At 48.6% G+C, this 27,500-nt stretch overlaps 1 protein-coding gene across 1 annotated transcript in view; it reads left to right on the top strand.

Annotated features, from left to right (window-relative positions):
- LOC311119058 (leucine-rich repeat-containing G-protein coupled receptor 5-like) overlaps window positions 1–27,491 on the top strand; it is a gene marked incomplete at its 3' end in the record, with an annotated part of 76,030 nt that extends 48,539 nt beyond the window's left edge. Inside the window, exons 3-5 of the mRNA XM_084193810.1 lie at window positions 8,492–8,563; window positions 14,017–14,088; window positions 27,353–27,491. Of these exons, the coding sequence (XP_084049936.1) occupies window positions 8,492–8,563; window positions 14,017–14,088; window positions 27,353–27,491 (283 nt within the window). The remainder of the gene's footprint in view (window positions 1–8,491; window positions 8,564–14,016; window positions 14,089–27,352) is intronic.
- Between the last annotated feature and the right edge of the window lie 9 nt (window positions 27,492–27,500).

Here is a 27,500-nt window from a genome sequence, read left to right as displayed (position 1 = left end):
TGTGTGTGTGTGTGTGTGTGTGTGTGTGTGTGTGTGTGTGTGTGTGTGTGTGTGTGTGTGTGTGTGTGTGTGTGTGTGTGTGTGTGTGTGTGTAGCTGCTAGCATATGGCCTCCAGATATAAACAGTGCCCTGTCAGAGGGCTTGTTGAGTGGGGTGAGGAGCGGGTGTTTCTCACAATAGATACCATTGGGACTGAACCAGGCCCAGGTTGTATATTGTGTGTGTGTGTACGGTGTATTTTTGCTCCGTCAGTGTGTGTGTGTGTAAGGTGTGTGTGTATGGTGTGTGTGTGTTTACGGTGTGTGTGTGTATGGGGTGTGTGTACGGTGTGTGTGTACGGTGTGTGTGTAGGGGTGTGTGTACAGGTGTGTGTGTACGGGGTGTGTGTATGGTGTGTGTACGGGGTGTGTGTACGTGTTGTGTAGGTGTGTGTATGGTGTGTGTGTATGGTGTGTGTGTGTACGTGTGTGTGTGTGTGTACGGTGTGTGTGTGTGTGTGTGTGGTGTGTGTGTGTAGGGGTGTGTGTATGGGTTGTGTGTGTACGGTGTTGTGTGTACGGTGTGTGTGTACTGGTGTGTGTGTATGGGGTGTGTGTGTGTATGGTGTGTGTACGGTGTGTGTGTACGTGTGTGTGTACGGTGTGTGTGTATGGGGTGTGTGTGTGTGTGTGTGTGTGTGTGTACGTGTGTGTGTACGGTGTGTGTGTACGGGTGTGTGTACGGTGTGTGTGTACGGTGTGTGTGTATGGTGTGTGTGTACGGTGTGTGTGTATGGTGTGTGTGTACGGTGTGTGTGTATGGTGTGTGTGTACGGTGTGTGTGTACGGTGTGTGTGTATGGGGTGTGTGTATGCTAGGTCGCTCAGTCCCATGTCAAGAGTCTCATGTATGTGAAGTATTTGCTCCGTCAGTCTGCACTCTGACCCCTCCTTGAAAGGTTGAATTCCATCCCATCGGCTTGTTTTTCTGGAAATCACATGATGTCACCCGCATGGAATTGATGACAAAATCGTGTTGGGACGTTTTTGTTAAGAAATGCACTAGCAGAATGGAGCAGTACGATACCCTTGCATTGTGCAATACTTTTCAACAATAAGATACCCTTGCATTGTGCAATACTTTTCAACAATAAATGTACACTTCTTAGAATGAATAAACATTTGTGATTACCATTGAACGATAATGACGTTTCACCCCCAAATCATTGCTAATTGAACAGTGATATAATCACATAAGGGTCTCCTAGCCAGACCGTCCAATCAAATCAATCAAATCTTGGGGTCATGATATCTTGGGGCCGTTTGACCTAGTCTTCAATACGTGAGAGAGGTTGACAGTTTGCCATCAGTTTGCCATCTCTTGCTATGGTTCCTGTGTTCCCCACAGCCTCCCAGCTGGTCTCATACCATCAGACCACAGAGAGCCCAGTGGTCACAGGTCTCATACCATCAGACCACAGAGAGAGCCCAGTGGTCACAGGTCTCATACCATCAGACCACAGAGAGAGCCCCAGTGGTCACAGGTCTCATACCACAGAGAGAGAGCCCAGTGGTCACAGGTCTCAGACCACAGAGAGAGAGCCCAGTGGTCACAGGTCTCATACCATCAGACCACAGAGAGCCCAGTGGTCACAGGTCTCAGACCACAGAGAGAGAGCCCAGTGGTCACAGGTCTCAGACCACAGAGAGAGAGCCCAGTGGTCACAGGTCTCATACCATCAGACCCACAGAGAGCCCAGTGGTCACAGGTCTCAGCCCACAGAGAGAGAGCCCAGTGGTCACAGGTCTCATACCATCAGACCAGAGAGAGAGCCCAGTGGTCACAGGTCTCATACCATCAGACCAGAGAGAGCCCAGTGGTCACGGGTCTCATACCATCAGACCAGAGAGAGAGCCCAGTGGTCACAGGTCTCATACCATCAGACCAGAAAGAGAGCCCAGTGGTCACAGGTCTCATACCATCAGACCAGAGAGAGCCCCAGTGGTCAAAGGTCTCAGACCATCAGACCAGAGAGAGAGCCCAGTGGTCACAGGTCTCAGACCATCAGACCACAGAGAGAGCCCAGTGGTCACAGGTCTCAGACCATCAGACCAGAGAGAGAGCCCAGTGGTCACAGGTCTCATACCATCAGACCACAGAGAGCCCAGTGGTCACAGGTCTCATAGCATCAGACCAGAGAGAGAGCCCAGTGGTCACAGGTCTCAGACCACAGAGAGAGAGAGCCCAGTGGTCACAGGTCTCATACCATCAGACCAGAGAGAGAGCCCAGTGGTCACAGGTCTCAGACCACAGAGAAGCCCAGTGGTCACAGGTCTCATACCATCAGACCACAGACAGAGCCCAGTGGTCACAGGTCTCAGACCACAGAGAGAGAGCCCAGTGGTCACAGGTCTCATACCATCAGACCAGAGAGAGAGCCCAGTGGTCACAGGTCTCATACCATCAGACCAGAGAGAGAGCCCAGTGGTCACAGGTCTCATACCATCAGACCAGAGAGAGAGCCCAGTGGTCACAGGTCTCATACCATCAGACCAGAAAGAGAGCCCAGTGGTCACAGGTCTCATACCATCAGACCAGAGAGAGAGCCCAGTGGTCACAGGTCTCATACCATCAGACCAGAGAGAGAGCCCAGTGGTCACAGGTCTCATACCATCAGACCAGAGAGAGAGCCCAGTGGTCACAGGTCTCATACCATCAGACCAGAGAGAGAGCCCAGTGGTCACAGGTCTCATACCATCAGACCAGAGAGAGAGCCCAGTGGTCACAGGTCTCAGACCATCAGACCACAGAGAAGCCCAGTGGTCACAGGTCTCAGACCACAGAGAGAGAGCCCAGTGGTCACAGGTCTCATACCATCAGACCAGAGAGAGAGCCCAGTGGTCACAGGTCTCATACCATCAGACCACAGAGAGAGCCCAGTGGTCACAGGTCTCATACCATCAGACCAGAGAGAGAGCCCAGTGGTCACAGGTCTCATACCATCAGACCACAGAGAGAGCCCAGTGGTCACAGGTCTCATACCATCAGACCAGAGAGAGAGCCCAGTGGTCACAGGTCTCATACCATCAGACCAGAGAGAGAGCCCAGTGGTCACAGGTCTCATACCATCAGACCAGAGAGAGAGCCCAGTGGTCACAGGTCTCATACCATCAGACCAGAGAGAGAGCCCAGTGGTCACAGGTCTCAGACCACAGAGAGAGAGCCCAGTGGTCACAGGTCTCATACCATCAGACCACAGAGAGAGCCCAGTGGTCACAGGTCTCATACCATCAGACCAGAGAGAGAGCCCAGTGGTCACAGGTCTCATACCATCAGACCAGAGAGAGAGCCCAGTGGTCACAGGTCTCATACCATCAGACCACAGAGAGAGCCCAGTGGTCACAGGTCTCAGACCATCAGACCAGAGAGAGCCCAGTGGTCACAGGTCTCAGACCATCAGACCACAGAGAGAGCCCAGTGGTAAAACACACCAGGGGTCAATACAGAGCCAGCCAACACACAGTGTCTCCGGCCCAAATCCCTATCCCCTATGTAGTGCACTACGTTTGAACAGGGCCCATAGGGTTCCCATAGGACTCTGGGTGAAAAGTAGTGCACTATATAGGGAATAGGGTGCAGTTTGGGACTGGTCCAGTATAGTATGAGCCAGTAGAGCAGGTCTGAGAGATGGGAGGGAGATGTTGGGTCAGACAGACAGGGAGGGAGATGTTGGGTCAGACAGGGAGGGAGGGAGGGAGATGTTGGGTCAGACAGACAGGGAGGGAGATGTTGGGTCAGACAGACAGGGAGGGAGATGTTGGGTCAGACAGACAGGGAGGGAGGGAGATGTTGGGTCAGACAGACAGACAGGGAGGGAGGGAGATGTTGGGTCAGACAGGGAGGGAGGGAGATGTTGGGTCAGACAGGGAGGGAGGGAGGGAGATGTTGGGTCAGACAGGGAGGGAGGGAGATGTTGGGTCAGACAGGGAGGGAGGGAGGGAGATGTTGGGTCAGACAGGGACGGAGGGAGATGTTGGGTCAGACAGACAGGGAGGGAGATGTTGGGTCAGACAGGGAGGGAGGGAGGGAGATGTTGGGTCAGACAGGGAGGGAGGGAGATGTTGGGTCAGACAGGGAGGGAGGGAGATGTTGGGTCAGACAGACAGGGAGGGAGATGTTGGGTCAGACAGGGAGGGAGGGAGATGTTGGGACAGACAGACAGGGAGGGAGGGAGATGTTGGGTCAGACAGGGAGGGAGGGAGATGTTGGGTCAGACAGGGAGGGAGGGAGATGTTGGGTCAGACAGACAGGGATGGAGGGAGATGTTGGGTCAGACAGGGAGGGAGGGAGATGTTGGGTCAGACAGGGAGGGAGGGAGATATTGGGTCAGACAGGGAGGGAGGGAGATGTTGGGTCAGACAGACAGGGAGATGTTGGGTCAGACAGACAGGGAGGGAGATGTTGGGTCAGACAGGGAGGGAGGGAGATGTTGGGACAGACAGACAGGGAGGGAGGGAGATGTTGGGTCAGACAGGGAGGGAGGGAGATGTTGGGTCAGACAGACAGGGAGGGAGGGAGATGTTGGGTCAGACAGACAGGGAGGGAGGGAGGGAGATGTTGGCTCAGACAGACAGGGAGGGAGATGTTGGGTCAGACAGAGAGGGAGGGAGATGTTGGGTCAGACAGGGAGGGAGGGAGATGTTGGGTCAGACAGGGAGGGAGATGTTGGGTCAGACAGACAGGGAGGGAGATGTTGGGTCAGACAGACAGGGAGGGAGATGTTGGGTCAGACAGGGAGGGAGGGAGGGAGATATTGGGTCAGACAGGGACGGAGGGAGATGTTGGGTCAGACAGACAGGGAGGGAGATGTTGGGTCAGACAGACAGGGAGGGAGATATTGGGTCAGACAGACAGGGAGGGAGATGTTGGGTCAGACAGACAGGGAGGGAGATGTTGGGTCAGACAGGGAGGGAGGGAGATGTTGGGTCAGACAGGGAGGGAGGGAGATGTTGGGTCAGACAGACAGGGAGGGAGATGTTGGGTCAGACAGACAGGGAGGGAGATGTTGGGTCAGACAGACAGGGAGGGAGATGTTGGGTCAGACAGACAGGGAGGGAGATGTTGGGTCAGACAGGGAGGGAGGGAGATGTTGGGTCAGACAGACAGGGAGGGAGATGTTGGGTCAGACAGACAGGGAGGGAGATGTTGGGTCAGACAGGGAGGGAGGGAGATGTTGGGTCAGACAGGGAGGGAGGGAGATGTTGGGTCAGACAGGGAGGGAGGGAGATGTTGGGTCAGACAGACAGGGAGGGAGATGTTGGGTCAGACAGACAGGGAGGGAGATGTTGGGTCAGACAGACAGGGAGGGAGATGTTGGGTCAGACAGACAGGGAGGGAGATGTTGGGTCAGACAGGGAGGGAGGGAGATGTTGGGTCAGACAGACAGGGAGGGAGGGAGGGAGATATTGGGTCAGACAGACAGGGAGGGAGGGAGATATTGGGTCAGACAGACAGGGAGGGAGATATTGGGTCAGACAGACAGGGAGGGAGATATTGGGTCAGACAGACAGGGAGGGAGATATTGGGTCAGACAGACAGGGAGGGAGATGTTGGGTCAGACAGGGAGGGAGGGAGGGAGATGTTGGGTCAGACAGGGAGGGAGGGAGATGTTGGGTCAGACAGACAGGGAGGGAGATGTTGGGTCAGACAGACAGGGAGGGAGATGTTGGGTCAGACAGACAGGGAGGGAGATGTTGGGTCAGACAGGGAGGGAGATGTTGGGTCAGACAGACAGGGAGGGAGATGTTGGGTCAGACAGGGAGGGAGGGAGGGAGATGTTGGGTCAGACAGACAGGGAGGGAGATGTTGGGTCAGACAGACAGGGAGGGAGATGTTGGGTCAGACAGACAGGGAGAGAGATGTTGGGTCAGACAGACAGGGAGGGAGATGTTGGGTCAGACAGACAGGGAGGGAGATGTTGGGTCAGACAGACAGGGAGGGAGATGTTGGGTCAGACAGGGAGGGAGATGTTGGGTCAGACAGGGAGGGAGGGAGATGTTGGGTCAGACAGGGAGGGAGGGAGATGTTGGGTCAGACAGGGAGGGAGGGAGATGTTGGGTCAGACAGACAGGGAGGGAGATGTTGGGTCAGACAGGGAGGGAGGGAGGGAGATGTTGGGTCAGACAGGGAGGGAGGGAGATGTTGGGTCAGACAGGGAGGGAGATGTTGGGTCAGACAGGGAGGGAGGGAGATGTTGGGTCAGACAGGGAGGGAGGGAGATGTTGGGTCAGACAGGGAGGGAGGGAGGGAGATGTTGGGTCAGACAGGGAGGGAGGGAGATGTTGGGTCAGACAGGGAGGGAGGGAGATGTTGGGTCAGACAGGGAGGGAGATGTTGGGTCAGACAGGGAGGGAGATGTTGGGTCAGACAGGGAGGGAGATGTTGGGTCAGACAGGGAGGGAGGGAGATGTTGGGTCAGACAGGGAGGGAGGGAGGGAGATGTTGGGTGGGTCAGACAGGGAGGGAGGGAGATGTTGGGTCAGACAGGGAGGGAGGGAGATTTTGGGTCAGACAGGGAGGGAGGGAGATTTTGGGTCAGACATGGTGTTTTTCCTGAGATGTGTGCGTAGGGGGATCAGGGTGGTAGCGATTGATCTCTCTGCCACCCTCGCCAACTGGACTCAGCCTGACCCCGACTCTGAAGCCCAGAACATGATGCTAGGTGCTGTTCCAGTCTGTTGGCAACCCCGTACCAGGACCACATACGCTCACACACACACACACTGAGTGATCTGAGTGGTCTGATTCACAGGGCCGTGGTCGGGGGCCCGGGGCCGAGGGCCTCCCCCTCTGTCTTTCCCAGCGGGGGCGATATTCAGCGCCGCCCCGTCAGAAACAGCACCCAAGTGACAGAACACAGGAAAGTGCACATTGGGTATTTACGGATCCCTGACCTCCCGGCCGACCCGACTGAGGAATGTTGGGGTTGCTGGTGCTGTGCCCTTCCCCTCTCTGAGACACAATATCACTGTACATCAGGGTCGTATTCATTAGGCACCAAACAAAAGAAAACGGACTGAAATGGGGAGGGACTACCTGAACTTTTTTTTTCAGTTTTCCATTGCAAAGCGTTTCACTATGGTGTGCTCTAATTAATATGACCCACAGTAGAGATACAAGACTGTGGCAATAGACTGATAGCCTTAGTTCATGTTCAGTCAGACACGTTTAATGCTCTGTGGATGGTCCTCTGTGGATGGTGCTCTGTGGATGGTGCTCTGTGGATGGTCCTCTGTGGATGGTCCTCTGTGGATGGTCCTCTGTGGATGGTCCTCTGTGGATGGTCCTCTGTGGATGGTGCTCTGTGGATGGTCCTCTGTGGATGGTGCTCTGTGGATGGTCCTCTGTGGATGGTCCTCTGTGGATGGTCCTCTGTGGATGGTCCTCTGTGGATGGTCCTCTGTGAATGGTGCTCTGTGGATGGTAATCTGTGAATGGTGCTCTGTGAATGGTGCTCTGTGGATGGTCCTCTGTGGATGGTCCTCTGTGGATGGTCCTCTGTGGATGGTGCTCTGTGGATGGTCCTCTGTGGATGGTCCTCTGTGGATGGTCCTCTGTGGATGGTCCTCTGTAGATATGTTGATGACTGAAGGGAGGTCACAGTAGTGTACAGTGAAAGTCCTGGGTCAAGTTGTAGTGGTGGAACACATGTTGATGACAGTACTGAACAGAGACTGTCAATGTAGACACAGTCCAACTCATGTTGTAATATATTAACACATGTTGATTGTCCTGCAGATGGGCACCTTGGCTTGATGCCGCCATGTGACAAAACATGCACACAAACCAATGCCAGATTCGATTGAGATGTTTTGCTTTCATGGTGGCAGATGATGTTGAAAGCATCTTGTTGTTTCCCATGTCTCTGCACCATTCCGAAGGCTGATTTTCTTTCCTATGGACATCTGTATTGGCATGGATACATGCCTGGAAGGTTGATTCAATCTGATTCCTTTGTAGAAAGAAATCAAAGTTTGCATAACTACTGCTATCTTTCCATCTCCAATTGAATTTGTCTGGTGTATTTGTCATGTAAATATCAATTGAATATGTATATCTGGTGCATTCTTCCATTGCAGCGAGCCAAGCGTTGACGGATTGGCTTCACATGGATGGAATGCGTCCCAAATAGGACCCTATTCCCTATATAGTGCACTACTTTTGGGGCCTGGTCAAAAGTAGTGCACTATTTAGGGAATAGGGTGCCATTTGGAACAGAGACATCCTGTTATCTGAGTAGCAGATGATGAGGAGGAAAACCTTGACAGAGGTTAAATCTCATGGACATTGGACCCTAGAATCCTCTTCCAGTGAATCACCTGGCACCTAATAGAATCTCCCCATCTATCGGCCCTTCATTGTTTCACAGCAAAATGAGCTCCACATGACAAGAAAGAAACATAAAAATGCATCATTTCATCTCTCTTTTTTTTGTGTTCCCTTCTCTTCACAGACGTCTTGCAGGCAACGATTTGACGCACTTTCCCAAAGGAGCATTCTCCGGCCTCTTCAATCTCAAAGTGCTGTAAGTAAACCTCTCCTACCGTGTCTTTCAACCATCTTTCACCCACCTCTTCCAAGGTGCGGACATCTTGTGGTGAGTCAATAGGTTCCAGGTCTCTCTCTCTCTCTCTGTCTCTCTCTCTGTCTCTCTCTCTCTCACTCACTCTGTCTCTCTCTCTCTGTCTCCGTCTCAAACCAGAGGCGATTATCTCTGTTTTCTCAGCAGAAGTGTTTTTACTGTGAGTTGACCTGAAGGTCATTGTTTCTCCTGCTACCTCTCAGTCTCCCCAGAAAGAGCCTTGGACAGGGATCAGATGATTCGCAGGAATCTTTAATTATGAAAATGTGCTGGTAATTTATAGTAATTGGTGTTAAAAGGGGTTAGTCTTAGGAAAGTATTGGAAAGCAATTTTGCCACTTTGAGAAAATTGCCTGAGAAGTGCTTTGTGGATGGATCGCCCTGTAAGGCCCTGGCTGTATCCCAAATGGCACCCTATTCCCTATATAGTGCACTACTCGTCAAAAGTAATGCACTATATAGGGGATAGGGTGCCTTTAGGAACAAAACCCAGTTCTACCTACAGCAGATAGGAGCTTCAGGGAGTTTCAGCTTCATGCTTCAGCCTTGTAGCCTCCCTGTCTGTCATGAAACCTCAAGGCATTCTGGAGATGAAAGGAGGGAGATCTGGGAAGGGGGGAGGAAAGGAGGGAGATCTGGGAAGGAGGGAGATCTGGGAAGGTGGGAGGAAAGGAGGGAGATCTGGGAAGGAGGGAGATCTGGGAAGGAGGAAGGAAAGGAGGGAGATCTGGGAAGAGGGAGATCTGGGAAGGTGGGAGGAAAGGAGGGAGATCTGGGAAGGAGGGAGATCTGGGAAGGAGGAAGGAAAGGAGGGAGATCTGGGAAGGAGGAAGGAAAGGAGGGAGATCTGGGAAGAGGGAGACCTGGGAAGGAGGGAGGAAAGGAGGGAGATCTGGGAAGGAGGGAGATCTGGGAAGGTGGGAGGAAAGGAGGGAGATCTGGGAAGAGGGAGATCTGGGAAGAGGGAGAAAGAAAGGGAGATCTGGGAAGAGGGAGGAAAGGAGGGAGATCTGGGAAGAGGGAGGAAAGGAGGGAGATCTGGGAAGGATGGAGGAAAGGAGGGAGATCTGGGAAGAGGGAGAAAGAAAGGGAGATCTGGGAAGGAGGGAGGAAAGGAGGGAGATCTGGGAAGAGGGAGAAAGAAAGGGAGATCTGGGAAGAGGGAGGAAAGGAGGGAGATCTGGGAAGGAGGGAGGACAGGAGGGAGATCTGGGAAGGAGGGAGGAAAGGAGGGAGATCTGGGAAGGAGGGAGGAAAGGAGGGAGATCTGGGAAGAGGGAGGATTCAGGGTGATACATCTCCATCAACATGTCAGTGCTACCCAGCTCTCTCTCTCTCTCTCTCTTTTTTCTCTCTCTCTCTCTCTCTCTCTCTCTCTCTCTCTCTCTCTCTCTCTCTCCCCTCTCTCTCTCTCTTTCTCTCTCTCTTTCTCTCTTTCTCTCTCTGACAAGGCCTTGACATGTCAAACTTTTTACAGTTGCTGACAGTTTTATATACGTTTCTTTGCTGACTAGAAAAATGAAATAAACATGTTATTTTGTGTGGTGGTGAGATAGTTGTCCTGTGACCCTTCGAACATCTGAGACCGTTGCTCCATTGGAAGACTCATACTGAACTCTTTGTTGTGGTGCCTCACTACGTACATTCATAAAATAACACCTCTTTGATATGAATACTATGGATAATCACTAGCAGTCCCTACAGTTGTAGAGTTTTATACCTAAATACACATGTTAAGGCTACAGGCAGGGTTTTAATTTATTACCCTGTACCAGAAACATCTGTGCCGGCAGTGCGGATCTCATAAAAGTTAATAAAAACCTGTTTGTGACATGCAGAACAAATGTCCAAGGTAAGTGCGCTTTGTAAAAGTAAATTTCCTGTGAAACGGCCAGTTTTTTTTTTTTTTTTATGAAGCCGCAGCAGGAATATTGAACCTTATCATTTGTCACAATGAGATAATCTTGTCTGGTGTCTCTATGGGTTCATTTCCTCCCTCTGTACAACCTTCTCTCCTTCTTCCTCTTGAAGACTTCAAAGAGATTTGTTTGCGAGAGCGGCCCTTTTGTACTTCGTAACTTGTATAAAGGATGTACATCAAGCAACACGTACACTATATATACAAAAGTATGTGGACACCCCTTCAAATTAGTGAATTTGGCTAATTCAGACACACCCTGTTGCTGACAGGTGTATACCACCGAGCACACAGCCATGCAATCTCCATAGACAAACACTGGCAGTAGAATGACCTTACTGAAGAGCTCAGTGACTTTCAACGTGGCACCGTCATAGGATGCCACCTTTCCAACAAGTCAGTTCGTCAAATTTCTGCCCTGCTAGAGCTGCCCCGGTTTACTGTAAGTGCTGTTATTTTGAAGTGGAAACGTTTCTGAGCAACAACGGCTCAGCAGCGAAGTGGTAGGCCACACAATCTCACAGAACGGGACCGCCGAGTGCTGAAGCGTCTACCACCTAAAAATCGTCTGTCCTCGGTTGCAACACTCACTACCGAGTTCCAAACTGCCTCTGGAAGCAACGTCAGCACAAGAACTGTTAGTCCGGAGCTTCATGAAATGGGTTTCCATGGCCGAGCAGCCGCACACAAGCCTAAAATCACGATGCGCAATGCCAAGCGTCGGCTGGAGTGGTGTAAAGCTCGCTGCCATTGGTTTCTTGAGCAGTGGAAATGAGTTCTCTGGGGTGATGAATCACGCATCACCATCTGGCATTCCGACGGTCGAAACTGGGTTTGGCGGATGCCAGGAGAACGCTACCTGCCCGAATGCATAGTGCCAACTGTAAAGTTTGGTGGATGAGGAATAATGGTCTGGGGCTGTTTTTCATGGTTCGGGCTAGGCCCCTTAGTTCCAGTGAAGGGAAATCTTAATGCCCCCCCGTGCACAAAGCGAGGTCTGTACAGAAATGGTTTGTCGAGATTAGTGTGGAAGAACTTGACTGGCCTGCACGGAGCCCTGAACTCAAACCCATCTAACACCTTTGGGATGAATTGGAACGCCGACTGCGAGCCAGGCCTAATCGCCCAACATCAGTGCCCGACCTCACTAATGCTCTTGTGTCCCCGCAGCAATGTTCCAACATATAGTGAAAAGAGTGGAGGCTCGTTTCCCATGAGTTTGGAATGAAATGTGATGTGTCCACATACTTTTGATAACGTAGTGTAAGTTATCAATCTGAAAAAAATGCTTTTTGTAGTTGAAAGTGAAAGATTTATAAATGTAAAAGTTGATGTATATTCACTTTTTTTACCCCCCAAAGAATATTAGCGATAGCAGCTGGTCTGGTCTTCTCTTCAGAGGAATATAGATGTTTGTTCTAGAAACCATTGTTTCATTTTCATTTCTCCTGGGATTGCGGTTACACATGCTGCACTACCATTGTCCGAGGATGCTTTTGTTGTGGTTACTGTCAAGAAGAGTTTGACATATACTGGACATCTGGGGAGAAGAGGAATGTGGTCAGATTGGAGGAATGTGATACACTTTCACAGCCAATCAGATGAGCTCATGAAGTTATTTGTGTTTGTTACATTCGCAGCTTCGCTCAAACAGGGAGAGAGAGACAGAGAGAGAGAGAGTAGGAGAGAGAGACACAGAGAGAGAGAGACACAGAGAGAGAGAGAGAGAGAGAGAGAGAGAGAGAGAGAGTAGGAGAGAGAGAGAGACAGAGAGAGAGAGAGTAGGAGAGAGAGAGAGCGAGAGAGAGAGACAGAGAGAGAGAGACAGACAGAGAGAGAGAGAGAGAGAGAGAGAGAGAGAGAAGAGAGAGAGAGAGAGAGAGAGAGAGAGAGAGAGAGAGAGAGAGAGAGAGAGAGAGAGAGAGAGAGAGAGAGAGAGAGAGAGAGAGAGAGAGAGAGAGAGAGAGAGAGAGAGAGAGAGAGAGAGAGAGAGAGAGAGAGAGAGAGAGAGAGAGAGAGAGAGAGAGAGAGAGAGAGAGAGAGAACATCTGCCTGTAAGCCTGAATTCCAACATGTTTGGGCACTGTCCACATCCAACGTTCTGCTGCCTACTACGGAACTCTGGATCAAGATTCAACACCCAGTTTGTTCATGTACAAACGGACAGTAGATTAGATGATGGAGTAACACAGTCCGGAGATGTCGTTTTCTCAAGGGATTTAGCGATATGATATTAGAATTTATACATATTTGTTGAAGTATTTTATTGTTTTACGGACAGTGACCGTCGGAAGTAGAGAGAGAGAGAGACAGATATAGAGGGAGACAGAGAGTAGGGGCCGAGGCGGGATTCGTAACCCCGTCGCCGGTGTGTATAAGTGGTCCAGATTTGGCTGCGTTAACCCTACACCAAACTCCAGAACAGAATATTCTGGATGATCTGTGTGCATTAGGATATTCTATTTGATTCTATTTGTATCCTATTTTAATGATTCCACACATTACAGTAGGACAGGGTTCTTCAATTCCGGTCCTGGAGGGCCGAAACACCTCTGTTTTTCATCCTCTCCTTCTAATCAGGGGGCTAATTCAGACCTGGGACACCAGGTGAGTGCAATTAACTACCAGGTAGAAATAGAAAAACAGAAGTGTTTCGGCCCTCCAGGACCGGAATTGAAGAACCCTGCAGTAGGACAATGCTGTGTTTTGTTCTGTGTTCGTTCTGCCTCAGTACTCTGACACTTAGATGACTATCCACTCATATAAACACAGAGTCTACCCTAAAGCTCAGGCTATATAAACACAGAGTCTACCCTAAAGCTCAGGCTATATAAACACAGAGTCTACCCTAAAGCTCAGGCTATATAAACACAGAGTCTACCCTAAAGCTCAGGCTATATAAACACAGAGTCTACCCTAAAGCTCAGGCTATATAAACACAGAGTCTACCCTAAAGCTCAGGTTATATAAACACAGAGTCTACCCTAAAGCTCAGGCTATATAAACACAGAGTCTACCCTAAAGCTCAGGCTATATAAACACAGAGTCTACCCTAAAGCTCAGGCTATATAAACACAGAGTCTACCCTGAAGCTCAGGTTATATAAACACAGAGTCTACCCTAAAGCTCAGGCTATATAAACACAGAGTCTACCCTAAAGCTCAGGCTATATAAACACAGAGTCTACCCTAAAGCTCAGGCTATATAAACACAGAGTCTACCCTAAAGCTCAGGCTATATAAACACAGAGTCTACCCTAAAGCTCAGGCTATATAAACACAGAGTCTACCCTAAAGCTACAGTATAAAGGAAAAGACTCAGACCATACAAGCCAACGGATCTAAAAAGGTCTGTTTTCTGTGTCAGTGTCACCTCTCTCTGATAGATGTTACCTAAGTCGTAGAGAGCCTTTCAGGTGCACCATCAGTTTTCTTCCCCCTTGCCCTGACGATCTCTTGTGTTTTATGTTCCAATGCAGGATGCTTCAGAACAACCAGCTACGACAGGTTCCAGGTGAAGCCCTTCAGAACCTCAGGAACCTCCATTCTCTGTGAGTATCTATCTACTTCCTCGTCCAACATCGCTGCTGCCCCGTCGAAATTAAAGAAGCACCTTTTTCAGCTCACCTCACAATAGGAATGAGCTTCAACTCTCTCTCTCTCTCTCTCTCTCTGAATGCAATTCAATTTAAGGGCTTTATTGGCATGGGAAACGTATGTTAACATTGCCAAAGCAAGTGAAGTAGATAGTAAACAAAAGTGAAATAAACAATAAATATTAACAGTAAACATTACACTCAGAAGTTCCAAAAGAATAAAGACATTTCAAATGTCATATTATGTCTATATACAGTGTTGTAACAATGTGCAAATAGTTAAAGTACAAATGGGAAAATAAATCAACATAAATATGGGTTGTATTTACAATGGTGTTTGTTCTTCACTGGTTGCCCTTTTCTTGTGGCAACAGGTCACACATATTGCTGCTGTGAAGGCACACTGTGGTATTTCACCCAATAGATATTGGAGTTTATCAAAATTGGCTTTGTTTTCGAATTCTTTATGGATCTGTGTAATCTGAGGGAAATATGTGTCTCTAATATGGTCATACATTTGGCAGGAAGTTAGGAAGTGCAGCTCAGTTTCCACCTCATTTTGTGGGCAGTGTGCTCATAGCCTGTCTTCTCTTGAGAGCCAGGTCTGCCTACGGCGGCCTTTCTCAATAGCAAGGCTATGCTCACTGAGTCTGTACATAGTCAAAGCTTTCCTTAAGTTTGGGTCAGTCACAGTGGTCAGGTATTCTGCCACTGTGTACTCTCTGTTTAGGGCCAAAGAGCATTCTAGTTCGCTCTGTTTTTTGGTTAATTCTTTCCAATGTGTCAAGTAATTTATCTTTTAGTTTTCTCATGATTTAGTTGGGTCTAAATGTGTTGTTGTCCTGGGGCTCGGTGGGGTCTGTTTGTGTTTGTGAACAGAGCCCCAGGACCAGCTTGCTTAGGGGACTCTTTTCCAGGTTCATCTCGCTGTAGGTGATGGCTTTGTTATGGAAGGTTTGGGAATCGCTTCCTTTTAGGTGGTTATAGAATTTAACAGCTCTTTTCTGGATTTTGATAACTAGCGGGTATCGGCCTAATTCTGCTCTCCATGCATTATTTTGTGTTTTACGTTGTACACAGAGGACATTTTTGCAGAATTCTGCATGCAGAGTCTCAATTTGGTGTTTGTACCATTTTGTGAATTCTTGGTTGGTGAGCGGACCCTAGACCTCGCAACCATAAAGGGCAATGGGTTCTATAACTGAATCAATAATTTTTAGCCAGATCCTAATTGGTATGTCGAATTTTATGTTCCTTTTGATGGCATAGAAGGCCCTTCTTGCCTTGTCTCTCTGATCATTCACAGCTTTGTGGAAGTTACCTGTGGCGCTGATGTTTAGGCTGAGGTATGTATCGTTTTTTGTGTGCTCTAGGGCAACTAGATGGAATTTGTATTTGTGGTCCTGGCAACTGGACCTTGTTTGGAACACCATTATTTTTGTCTTACTGAGATTCACTCTCAGGGCCCAGGTCTGACAGAATCTGTGCAGAAGATCTAGGTGCTGCTGTAGGCCCTCCTTGGTTGGTGACAGAAGCACCAGATCATCAGCAAACAGTAAACATTTTACTTCAGATTCTAGTAGGGTGAAGCCGGGTGCTGCAGACTGTTCTAGTGCCCTCGCCAATTCGTTGATATATATGTTGAAAAGGGTGGGGCTTAAGCTGCATCCCTGTCTCACCCCACGGCCCTGTGGAAAGAAATGTGTGTGTTTTTGCCATTTTTGACCGCACACTTGTTGTTTGTGTACATGGATTTTATCATGTCTAATGTTTTTCCCCCAACACCACTTTCCATGAAGTTGTATAGTAGACCCTCATACGGAATTGAGTCAAACGCTTTTTTGAAATCAACAAAGCATGAGAAGACTTTGCCTTTGTTTTGGTTTGTTTGTTTGTCAATTAGGGTGTGCAGGGTGAATATGTGGTCTGTCGTATGGTAATTTGGTAAAAAGCCAATTTAACATTGCTCAGTACATTGGTTTCACTGAGGAAATGTACGAGTCTGCTGTTAATGATAATGCAGAGGATTTTCTCAAGGTTGCTGTTGACGCATATTTCCCACGGTAGTTATTGGGGTCAAATTTGTCTCCACTTTTGTGGATTGGGGTGATCAGTCCTTGGTTCCAAATATTGAGGAAGATGTCAGAGCTAAGGATGATGTTAAAGAGTTTAAGTATAGCCAATTGGAATTTGTTTTCTGTATATTTTATCATTTCATTGAGGATACCATCAACACCACAGGCCTTTTGGGGTTGGAGGGTTTGTATTTTGTCCTGTAGTTCATTCAATGTAATTGGAGAATCCAGTGGGTTCTGGTAGTCTTTAATAGTTGATTCTAAGATTTGTATTTGATCATGTATATGTTTTTGCTGTTTGTTCTTTGTTATAAGGCCAACAAGTTTGGAGAAGTGGTTTACCCACACATCTCCGTTTTGGATAGATAACCCTTCAAGTTTGGAGAAGTGGTTTACCCATACATCTCCGTTTTGGATAGATAACCCTTCAGGTTTGGAGAAGTGGTTTACCCATACATCTCCGTTTTGGATAGATAACCCTTCAGGTTTGGAGAAGTGGTTTACCCATACATCTCCGTTTTGGATGGATAACCCTTCAGGTTTGGAGAAGTGGTTTACCCACACATCTCCGTTTTGGATAGATAACCCTTCATGTTGTTGTTTATTTAGTGTATTTCCAATTTTCCCAGAAGTATTTTAAAGTCTATAGATTCTTCAATTACATAGAGCTGATTTCTGACGTGTGCAGTTCCTTCTTTTTCCGTAGTGTATTTCTGCATTGTTTTAGTGATTTTTTTAACCTTTTATTTAACCTTTAGCAATTCGCCATAGTGAAGGCGTAGGCTCAGGTTTTCTGGGTCTCTATGTTTGTGGTTGGATAGGTTTCTCAATTTCTTTCTTAGGTTTTTGCATTCTACATCAAACCATTTGTCATTGTTGTTAATTTTCTTAGGTTTTCTGTTTGAAATGTTTTGATTTGATAGGGAAGCTAAGAGGTCAAATATACTGTTTAGGTTTTCTACTGCCAAGTTTACACCTTCACTATTACAGTGGAACGTTTTGTCCAGGAAGTTGTCTAGAAGGTATTGAATTTGTTGTTTCCTAATTGTTTTTTGGTAGGTTTCAACACTACTTTCCTTCCATCTATAGCAGATCTTCATATTATTCAGTTCCTTTGGCTTTGATGCCTCATGATTGAGTATTGCTCTGTTCAAGTAGGCTGTGATTTTGCTTTGATCTCTCTCTCTCTCCTCTTTCTCCTCTCTCCTCTTTCTCTCTCCTCTCCTCTCTTTCTCCTCTCTCTCTTTCTCCTCTCTCTTCTATCTTTCTGCTCTCTCTCTATCTGTCCCCTGTCTATCCTTGACTTTGTCTTCTCCTTTTAAAGAAATCTCCAGGCAACTAGAGGCCATCTCCACGTTCGGTCTCAGCAACAATTACTGTGTTTTTTATCAGGCTCTCACTCTCTCTCCCTCTCCATAAATGGCCTGGACTGTTAATTACCATATGAAACGGGGCTGGGGGACGGGAATGGGGCCTTGGTCCTGGGGACTGATGGGGTTGGAGGGGTGGGAGAGGTTTGTGTGAAATGGGGGTGGGGTACAGGGGGAGTTGGAATAGAGAGTCTAAATCCATGTGGGCCCATAGAGAGAGCATTATCTTTGATCAGTGGTGAAAGTAGGAGAGCTGAATGCAGATTGTCTTTCACTGGAGTCCAGCTGGAATCTGTATCCCTTCTCTTCTCTTTACCTTTCTGTCTTTTTTTCTCCAAATGCATGTGGAATATCAGTCTAAGATCACATTCATTAATAAGCATTGTCCCATACGGCGTCTGTCTCTCTCAGAGCACGTTGGCAGGGAGAACAGAGCAGCTGTTGTTCACCTCAACAGGTCTGAATGTGTGTTGTACAGACAGAGTTGGTCCCAAATGGTACACTAGGGGCTCTGGTCATAGGGCCCTGGTCCAAAGCAGTGCACTATAAAGGGAATAGGGTGCCATTTGGGATGCAGACAGTATCTTCAGTAACAGTGGTCTTCAGTAAGAGTTAATGGACAGCTCCTTTTGGGCTCTTTTTGTTTCCTAAATGTTGCCTCCGGAGCGAAGGGCGAGTCGGAGTGGCGGAGGGGCGGGAGAAGGTTGAAAGGATGGGGATGGGTGCCTCAACTTTTAAGAAATAAAAGACCCACTATAAATATTTCCTTCCTCTGAGGGACAGTTGGTTATCAGAAGAAGGCAGTTGGTTGCGCTGCTGTGCAGATGCTCTCTCAGTTTCCCATCAAAACAAAGTATTTGAAATAATAAACCAATAAAATCAGAGAGAAGATGATGACATTCACTCAACTATAATTTAATTGCTGTATCTTAGTACAGTTGCACACACATTGAAACAGTGAATTGAACGGTGTATAACTGGCCCGATAAAATGTCAATTTGCTGATGTATCTTTCTCAGAGAGGTTGTTGAAAGAGTTATGTTGGGGAGCGTCCGCGGGCTGCTAGGGTGGAGGACTGCAAAACACCTTTTCAGCCACGCAGGACTGACACAGAACACAGAACCAGTGAATTGAGAGACAAGAATGGCTGCCTCAATTGACCTTTCAGCTTTTCTATGGGCTGTGGGAGAGGTTACAGAGCCAGGGAGGAGGGGCAGGGAGAGGATTACAGAATCCCCTTTCAACCCGACGACAAACAAGACTGACATCTCAGGTCACTGTTCCAGTCAGGCTTGGGCTGGGTGGGGCTGGGTGGGGCGGAGGAGGGGGAGTAGCTCTCCACCAGGTAGCTCTCCTCTCTTATTGTCTCAGACCGGAGACAGGAGCAGACAACAGGCAGTGGGTTGGAACGAGCGTTTGTCTCCTCAGACAATGTGTCTGTTTTTGGTCTGAAAGCGTTATTGTTTAGGTGCAGGGTAATTACAGACAGTGACTGGCTCCTGACTGACTGACTCTTTAAAGGAAGACAACCTGACGTTCATACGGGAGACAGGCAGGCAGACAGACAGAGAGGCAAACTGACAGACAGGCAGGCAGGCAGACAAACAGAGAGGCAAACTGACAGACAGGCAGGCAGGCAGGCAGACAGGAGTCTTGTGCTCTCTGATCATCAGATCAGATCAGACCAGACCACACCAGATCAGACAAGACCAGATCAGACCAGAGAAGACCAGACCACACCAGATCAGACAAGACCAGATCAGACCAGAGAAGACCAGACCAGAGCGTAGTGGCTGGCTGCGTCTGTCTGTCTCTGCCAGGTTTAGATCACAGAGCTGGGTCTCTGCAGGAAACGTCAATATAAAATGACTCCCATTCTTCTGAGACAAGCATGGACCTCCTGGCTCTGAGATGTGTCGCCCCCCTTCTCCTCCCCTTCCCCCTTCTCCTCCCCCTCCCCCCTTCTCCTCCCCCTCCCCCCTTCTCCTCCCCTCCTCCATTCTCCTCCCCTCCTCCATTCTCCTCCCTCTCCTCCATTCTCCTCCCCCTCCTCCCTTCTCCTCCCCCTCCTCCCTTCTCCTCCCCCTCCTCCATTTTCCTCCCCCTCCATTCTCCTCCCCCTCCTCCCTTCTCCTCCTCCCCCTCCTCCCTTCACCTCCCTTCTCCTCCCCCTCCCCCATTCTCCTCTCTTCTCCTCCTCCTCCCTTCTCCCCTCCCCCTCCTCCCTTCTCCTCCCCCTCCCCCATTCTCCTCCCTTCTCCTCCCCCTCCTCCCTTCTCCTCCCCCTTCTCCCTTCCTCCCCCCTCCACAAATATACATCTACATCTTAGAACTCTCCAGAGCTCTCCGTGATGGCCGAAATGTGATCCGTACCATATTTACTAAACACGCTTCTGTCAACAATTCAAAGTGAAAATACACAAATAGCGTAAATGAACTTGAGAGACAGGAAAATAGCTAAATACTTAGCCATGTGTATCAGTGGAATGACTTCTTCTCTGCTCCCTCACGCAGTGTGTGTGTGGTCAGGACCCCCCCCCACTCCGTACACACACACGATGTGATCTGAATCAACCACCCAAGGACGTTGTGTGTGGGTGAGAGGGTGCTGGATGGTTCAAGGCTAGGTGTTATTCTGCAGTTAATGAGAGCTGCCTGTCACTCACCCTGCAGTGTGTTAATGAGAGCTGCCTGTCACTCACCCTGCAGTGTGTTAATGAGAGCTGCCTGTCACTCACCCTGCAGTGTGTTAATGAGAGCTGCCTGTCACTCACCCTGCAGTGTGTTAATGAGAGCTGCCTGTCACTCACCCTGCAGTGTGTTAATGAGAGCTGCCTGTCACTCACCCTGCAGTGTGTTAATGAGAGCTGCTGTCACTCACCCTGCAGTTGTTAATGAGAGCTGCCTGTCACTCACCCTGCAGTGTGTTAATGAGAGCTGCCTGTCACTCACCCTGCAGTGTGTTAATGAGAGCTGCCTGTCACTCACCCTGCAGTGTGTTAATGAGAGCTGCCTGTCACTCACCCTGCAGTGTGTTAATGAGAGCTGCCTGTCACTCACCCTGCAGTGTGTTAATGAGAGCTGCCTGTCACTCACCCTGCAGTGTGTTAATGAGAGCTGCCTGTCACTCACCCTGCAGTGTGTTAATGAGAGCTGCCTGTCACTCACCCTGCAGTGTGTTAATGAGAGCTGCCTGTCACTCACCCTGCAGTGTGTTAATGAGAGCTGCCTGTCACTCACCTGCAGTGTGTTAATGAGAGCTGCTGTCACTCACCCTGCAGTGTGTTAATGAGAGCTGCCTGTCACTCACCCTGCAGTGTGTTAATGAGAGCTGCCTGTCACTCACCCTGCAGTGTGTTAATGAGAGCTGCTGTCACTCACCCTGCAGTGTGTTAATGAGAGCTGCCTGTCACTCACCCTGCAGTGTGTTAATGAGAGCTGCTGTCACTCACCCTGCAGTGTGTTAATGAGAGCTGCCTGTCACTCACCCTGCAGTGTTAATGAGAGCTGCCTGTCACTCACCCTGCAGTGTGTTAATGAGAGCTGCTGTCACTCACCCTGCAGTGTGTTAATGAGAGCTGCCTGTCACTCACCCTGCAGTGTGTTAATGAGAGCTGCCTGTCACTCACCCTGCAGTGTGTTAATGAGAGCTGCCTGTCACTCACCCTGCAGTGTGTTAATGAGAGCTGCCTGTCACTCACCCTGCAGTGTGTTAATGAGAGCTGCCTGTCACTCACCCTGCAGTGTGTTAATGAGAGCTGCCTGTCACTCACCCTGCAGTGTGTTAATGAGAGCTGCCTGTCACTCACCCTGCAGTGTGTTAATGAGAGCTGCCTGTCACTCACCCTGCAGTGTGTTAATGAGAGCTGCCTGTCACTCACCCTGCAGTGTGTTAATGAGAGCTGCATGTCACTCACCCTGCAGTGTGTTAATGAGAGCTGCCTGTCACTCACCCTGCAGTGTGTTAATGAGAGCTGCCTGTCACTCACCCTGCAGTGTGTTAATGAGAGCTGCCTGTCACTCACCCTGCAGTGTGTTAATGAGAGCTGCCTGTCACTCACCCTGCAGTGTGTTAATGAGAGCTGTAAGCAGGCGGACCACTCCTGAACATCCCACCCCACCCCCAACCTCACTCCTTCCCCCGCCTCCCCCCTCTCCAATCAACCCCTGCTCTTCTCTGCTCTCCTCCCCTCTCAGCCATTCCAACAGCCCGGCAGATGTGCCCCTCCTTGGGGAATTTTGATTGGATGAAGCGGAGTCTAAAGTTTCCACTCGGACCACCTTGTGAGCCAGAGTTATGAGGAGGGCGCTTCACTTTCCCTCTCCTCATCCTCCCCGTCCGTCCACCTCCGACGGAAGCCCCTCTGCTATAGAAAGAGAAATAAACCTGAACAATATCCTCTTATATTCCAAATAGCGCAGTCATATAATATATACAGGTGATATTATAGTCTGTGAGCTCCACTATTTAACATGGATTCCGTCTCCTTCTTGGAGTGAACAAATGCATGTCAATAGCCTCCTATATAACAAATAGCCCAACTTAATACTTTATAGGTGATATAACAGCCAATCAGCTTTACAGTCTCTTGTTCCCGCTCCTCTTCCTGAATGAGTTGTATCTAATTGAAGAGAGACTCATTTAGGTTCCCTGGCCACTGTTGGGGTTTGCTGTAATTTGGGGAAAATGTAACTGTTTGGAGCCAGAGGCTAAAAGAGCCTGAGTCGGGGAAATGATCTCAGCCATGCAAACAGTTCCATGAGCCACACACACACACACAGACACACGCACACGGGTCAGGAGAGGCTCATCTCATCATTGCACTGCCGGTGGTCAATGTTGTTGTTTACGAAGATTGACGCTGAGCATAGCTCTAGACACAGAGGAAGAAATGCCTGGAGAGAGAGAGAAGGAGAGAGAGAGAAGGAGAGAGAGAGAAGGAGACAGAGAGAGAAGGAGACAGAGAGAAGGAGAGAGAGGGAGAAGGAGGGAGAAGGAAGGAGGGAGGGAGGAAGGGAGGGAGGGAAGGAGAGAGGGAGAGAGGGAGGGAGGGAGGGAGGGAGGGAGGGAGGGAGGGAAGGGAAGGAGGGAAGGAGGGAGGGAAGGAAGGAGGGAGGGGAGGGAGGGAGGGAGGGAGGGAGGGAGGGAGGGAGGGAGGGAGGAAAAAAACAAGATGCAGAAAATCTCAACTATAGTGGTGACGCAATGCAGCTGCTGCGCAAGGCTTTTTAAAGAGTGTGTCGATTAAAACGTCCTGGCTTTTCTGAAGTGGTTGTCTTTTCATTTGAGTAGTGGCCCCCCTGGCCCTCAGAGCTACCCTCCTCTCCTCTCCTCTTTGTTGAAATGGGTCCCAGGCAGACACTTGAGTCGTAATTGAGGCTCCAACACCGATTCTCTCTCTGCTATGCCAGAAGGAGACTAACTTTTCAAAGCCCCGTGCCAACCAAGGCGTTTTTTACGGCCCTGGCCAGTCCAGGAAAGGATTAGTGAACAATGCCTTTATCTATCCCTCTGCTTTAATGCAGAGGGCCTTTGAAATCTGCCGACACCAGGTTTGTGAAAATACTGGAGAGGAGATAGTGGATGAGTCCCAAATGGCACCCTATTCCCTACACAGTGCACTACTTTTGACCAGAGCCCAAACGTCCCTGATCAAAAGTAATGCGCTAATAAGGGAATAGTGTGCCGTTTGGGATGCAACCTGGGAGAGAGAGAGCGAGAGAGGAGATATTGGGTAGGAAGGATTGGTCCTAATTAGTTACCTTTGTGTTCAGTGTGAAGGGAGGACAGAGGAAAACAGATCAGCGGTAGTGTAGGGAGGACAGAGGAAAACAGATCAGCGGTAGTGTAGGGAGGACAGAGGAAAACAGATCAGCGGTAGTGTAGGGAGGACAGAGGAAAACAGATCAGCGGTAGTGTAGGGAGGACAGAGGAAAACAGATCAGCGGTAGTGAAGGGAGGACAGAGGAAAACAGATCAGCGGTAGTGTAGGGAGGACAGAGGAAAACAGATCAGCGGTAGTGAAGGGAGGACAGAGGAAAACAGATCAGCGGTAGTGTAGGGAGGACAGAGGAAAACAGATCAGCGGTAGTGTAGGGAGGACAGAGGAAAACAGATCAGCGGTAGTGTAGGGAGGACAGAGGAAAACAGATCAGCGGTAGTGAAGGGAGGACAGAGGAAAACAGATCAGCGGTAGTGTAGGGAGGACAGAGGAAAACAGATCAGCGGTAGTGTAGGGAGGACAGAGGAAAACAGATCAGCGGTAGTGTAGGGAGGACAGAGGAAAACAGATCAGCGGTAGTGTAGGGAGGACAGAGGAAAACAGATCAGCGGTAGTGTAGGGAGGACAGAGGAAAACAGATCAGCGGTAGTGAAGGGAGGACAGAGGAAAAACAGATCAGCGGTAGTGTAGGGAGGACAGAGGAAAACAGATCAGCGGTAGTGAAGGGAGGACAGAGGAAAACAGATCAGCGGTAGTGTAGGGAGGACAGAGGAAAACAGATCAGCGGTAGTGTAGGGAGGACAGAGGAAAACAGATCAGCGGTAGTGAAGGGAGGACAGAGGAAAACAGATCAGCGGTAGTGAAGGGAGGACAGAGGAAAACAGATCAGCGGTAGTGTAGGGAGGACAGAGGAAAACAGATCAGCGGTAGTGTAGGGAGGACAGAGGAAAACAGATCAGCGGTAGTGTAGGGAGGACAGAGGAAAACAGATCAGCGGTAGTGTAGGGAGGACAGAGGAAAACAGATCAGCGGTAGTGAAGGGAGGACAGAGGAAAACAGATCAGCGGTAGTGTAGGGAGGACAGAGGAAAACAGATCAGCGGGAGGTCCGTTTGGCTGAGCTTTTTCATTTGTGGCAGAGTACACACGGCTGACTAGGATAGGAACTCATTTCTTCTTCTTCTTCTTCTTTATGGGGTTTTAATATTATTATTATTAGGAATATTAGTGTGTTTAAACTGTGGGTTAGCCTTGGAGGGTACAGGGCAGGGCTGCTGCATCCTTCCTGAAGCACTTTGTTGATAGAACCTCGTCTTGTTTGGAAAGAGGGCCGTGCACCTCTCCATTCATCCCACTGTCACTGTGTAACACCCTCCATGTGATTCAGAATGCACACACACACACACACACACACACACATGCAAGCACGCACGCGCACACACACACACACACACACACATGCAAGCACGCACGCGCACACACACACACACACACACACACACACACACACACACACACACACTTGACAGTCAACTTCATAATGAACGACTGTCCATTCTGTTTAGTCTTGCTGATCTGGGCGTTTCTTTAATGTATTTTTCCTGGGCTGTCTCGTAAATACTCCACAGTGAGAAACCAGCGCTTACAAAAATAGAAATGGGAAATGGCTGTATATAACTGTATATATGCTGTATATAACTGTATATATGCTGTATATAACTGTATATATGCTGTATATAACTGTATATATGCTGTATATAACTGTATATAGGCTGTATATAACTGTATATAGGCTGTATATAACTGTATATAGGCTGTATATAACTGTATATAGGCTGTATATAACTGTATATAACTGTATATAGGCTGTATATAACTGTATATAGGCTCTATATAACTGTATATAGGCTGTATATAACTGTATATAACTGTATATAGGCTCTATATAACTGTATATAGGCTGTATATAACTGTATATAACTGTATATAGGCTCTATATAACTGTATATAGGCTCTATATAACTGTATATAGGCTCTATATAACTGTATATAGGCTTTTAAAGGGATTTGAAGTCGGCCAGACGTAGAAGACCCAAGGTATCAGTCAGAGTGGTGAATATATATACAGTGCTATGAAAAAGTATTTGCCCCCTTTCTAATTTTCTCTACTTTTGCATATTTGTGATACTGAATGTTATCAGATCTTCAACCAAAACCTAATATTAGATAAAGGGAACATAAGTGAACACATAACACAACAATTACATATTTATTTCATAAACAAAGTTATGCAACACCCAATTCCCCTGTGTGAAAAAGTAATTGCCCCCTTACACTCAATAACTGGTTGTGCCACCTTTAGCTGCAATGACTCCAACCAAATGCTTCCTGTAGTTGTTGATCAGTCTCTCACGTCGCTGTGGAGGAATTTTGGCCCACTCTTCCATGCAGAACTGCTTTAACTCAGTGACGTGTGGGTTTTCAAGCATGAACTGCTCGTTTCAAGTCCTGCCACAACATCTCAATTGAGATTAGGTCTGGACTTTGACTAGGCCATTCCAAAACTTCCAATTTGTTGCTTTTTAGCAATTTTCATGTAGACTTGATTGTGTGTTTTGGATCATTGTCTTGCTGCATGACCCAGCTGCGCTTCAGCTTCAGCTCACAGACGGATGGTCTGACATTCTCCTGTATAATTCTCTGATACAGAGCAGAATTCATGGTTCCTTCTATTAAGGCAAGTCGTCCAGGTCCTGAGGCAGCAAAGCATCCCCAAAGCATCACACCACCACCACTATGCTTGACCTTTGGTATGATGTTCTTACTGTGGAACGCAGAGTTTGGTTTTCGCCAGGCATAATGGGACCCATCTCGTCCAAAAAGTTGACTCAAGTTTGCCAAAAAGCACCTGGATGATCATCAAGACTCTTGGAAGAACGTTCTATGGACAGATTATTCAAAAGTATAACTTTTTGGACGACATGGTTCCAGTAATGCCTGGCGAAAACCAAACTCTGCATTCCACAGTAAGAACATCATACCAAAGGTCAAGCATGGTGGTGGTGGTGTGATGGTTTGGGGATGCATGCAGCAAGACAATGATCCAAAACACACAATCAAGTCTACATGAAAATTGCTAAAAAGCAACAAATTGGAAGTTTTGGAATGGCCTAGTCAAAGTCCAGACCTAATCCCAATTGAGATGTTGTGGCAGGAATTGAAACGAGCAGTTCATGCTTGAAAATCCACACGTCACTGAGTTAAAGCAGTTCTGCATGGAAGAGTGGGCCAAAATTCCTCCACAGCGACGTGAGAGACTGATCAACAACTACAGGAAGCATTTGGTTGGAGTCATTGCAGCTAAAGGTGGCACAACCAGTTATTGAGTGTAATGGGGGCAATTACTTTTTCACACAGGGGAATTGGGTGTTGCATAACTTTGTTTATGAAATAAATGAAATAAATACATAATATATATATATATATATATATATAGCATCTGTAGTGATGGGAGAGAGGGGCATGACACACACACACACACACACACACACACACACACACACACAGCTACATCTCTTTGGCTATTATCCCACCGCTGGCATCCATACATAGCCCAGGCCAAGCCAAAACGTTCCCCTCTCAACAACACCCAGGTGAAACCTTGAATGAATGAATAAAGTTCTGCTCAGTTCCCCGTAACTGAGGAACACACACTGTGTTAGTCTGGGTCAGACCTACTCCCGCTGGGGAGACGTGATGGACAGATCGTGTGTGAGATGGTTGAGATCCAGACGGCGTGATGAGGGGCCCTAAGACACCTCACTGCTCTTTAATCAAAATCTCATCAGACGAAACCCTGCAGGGTGGTCCTCTGCTTACATTACCTGAGGCTTTTCCTATTATTTTTTAACTGTGTCCTGTTCTCTCTCTCTCTCTCTCGCTCTCTCTCTCTCTCTCTCTCTCTCTCTCTCTCTCCTCTCTCTCTCTCTCTCTCTCTCTCTCTCTCTCTCTCTCTCTCTTCTCTCTCTCTCTCTCTCGCTCTCTCTGACCAGTCGTCTGGATGCCAACCACATCTCCAGTATTCCTCGGGGCTGCTTCGACGGCCTCCAGTCTCTACGTCACCTGTGGCTGGATGACAACTCCCTGACAGAGGTGCCGGCTGACGCCCTGGAGGCCTTGTCCTCCCTTCAGGCCATGACC

Source organism: Coregonus lavaretus (genome assembly GCF_964263955.1).
Source record: "Coregonus lavaretus genome assembly, contig: HAP1_SCAFFOLD_829, whole genome shotgun sequence".
Lineage (NCBI taxonomy): Eukaryota > Metazoa > Chordata > Actinopteri > Salmoniformes > Salmonidae > Coregonus > Coregonus lavaretus.
This window is presented reverse-complemented; position numbering and strand designations above follow the sequence as displayed.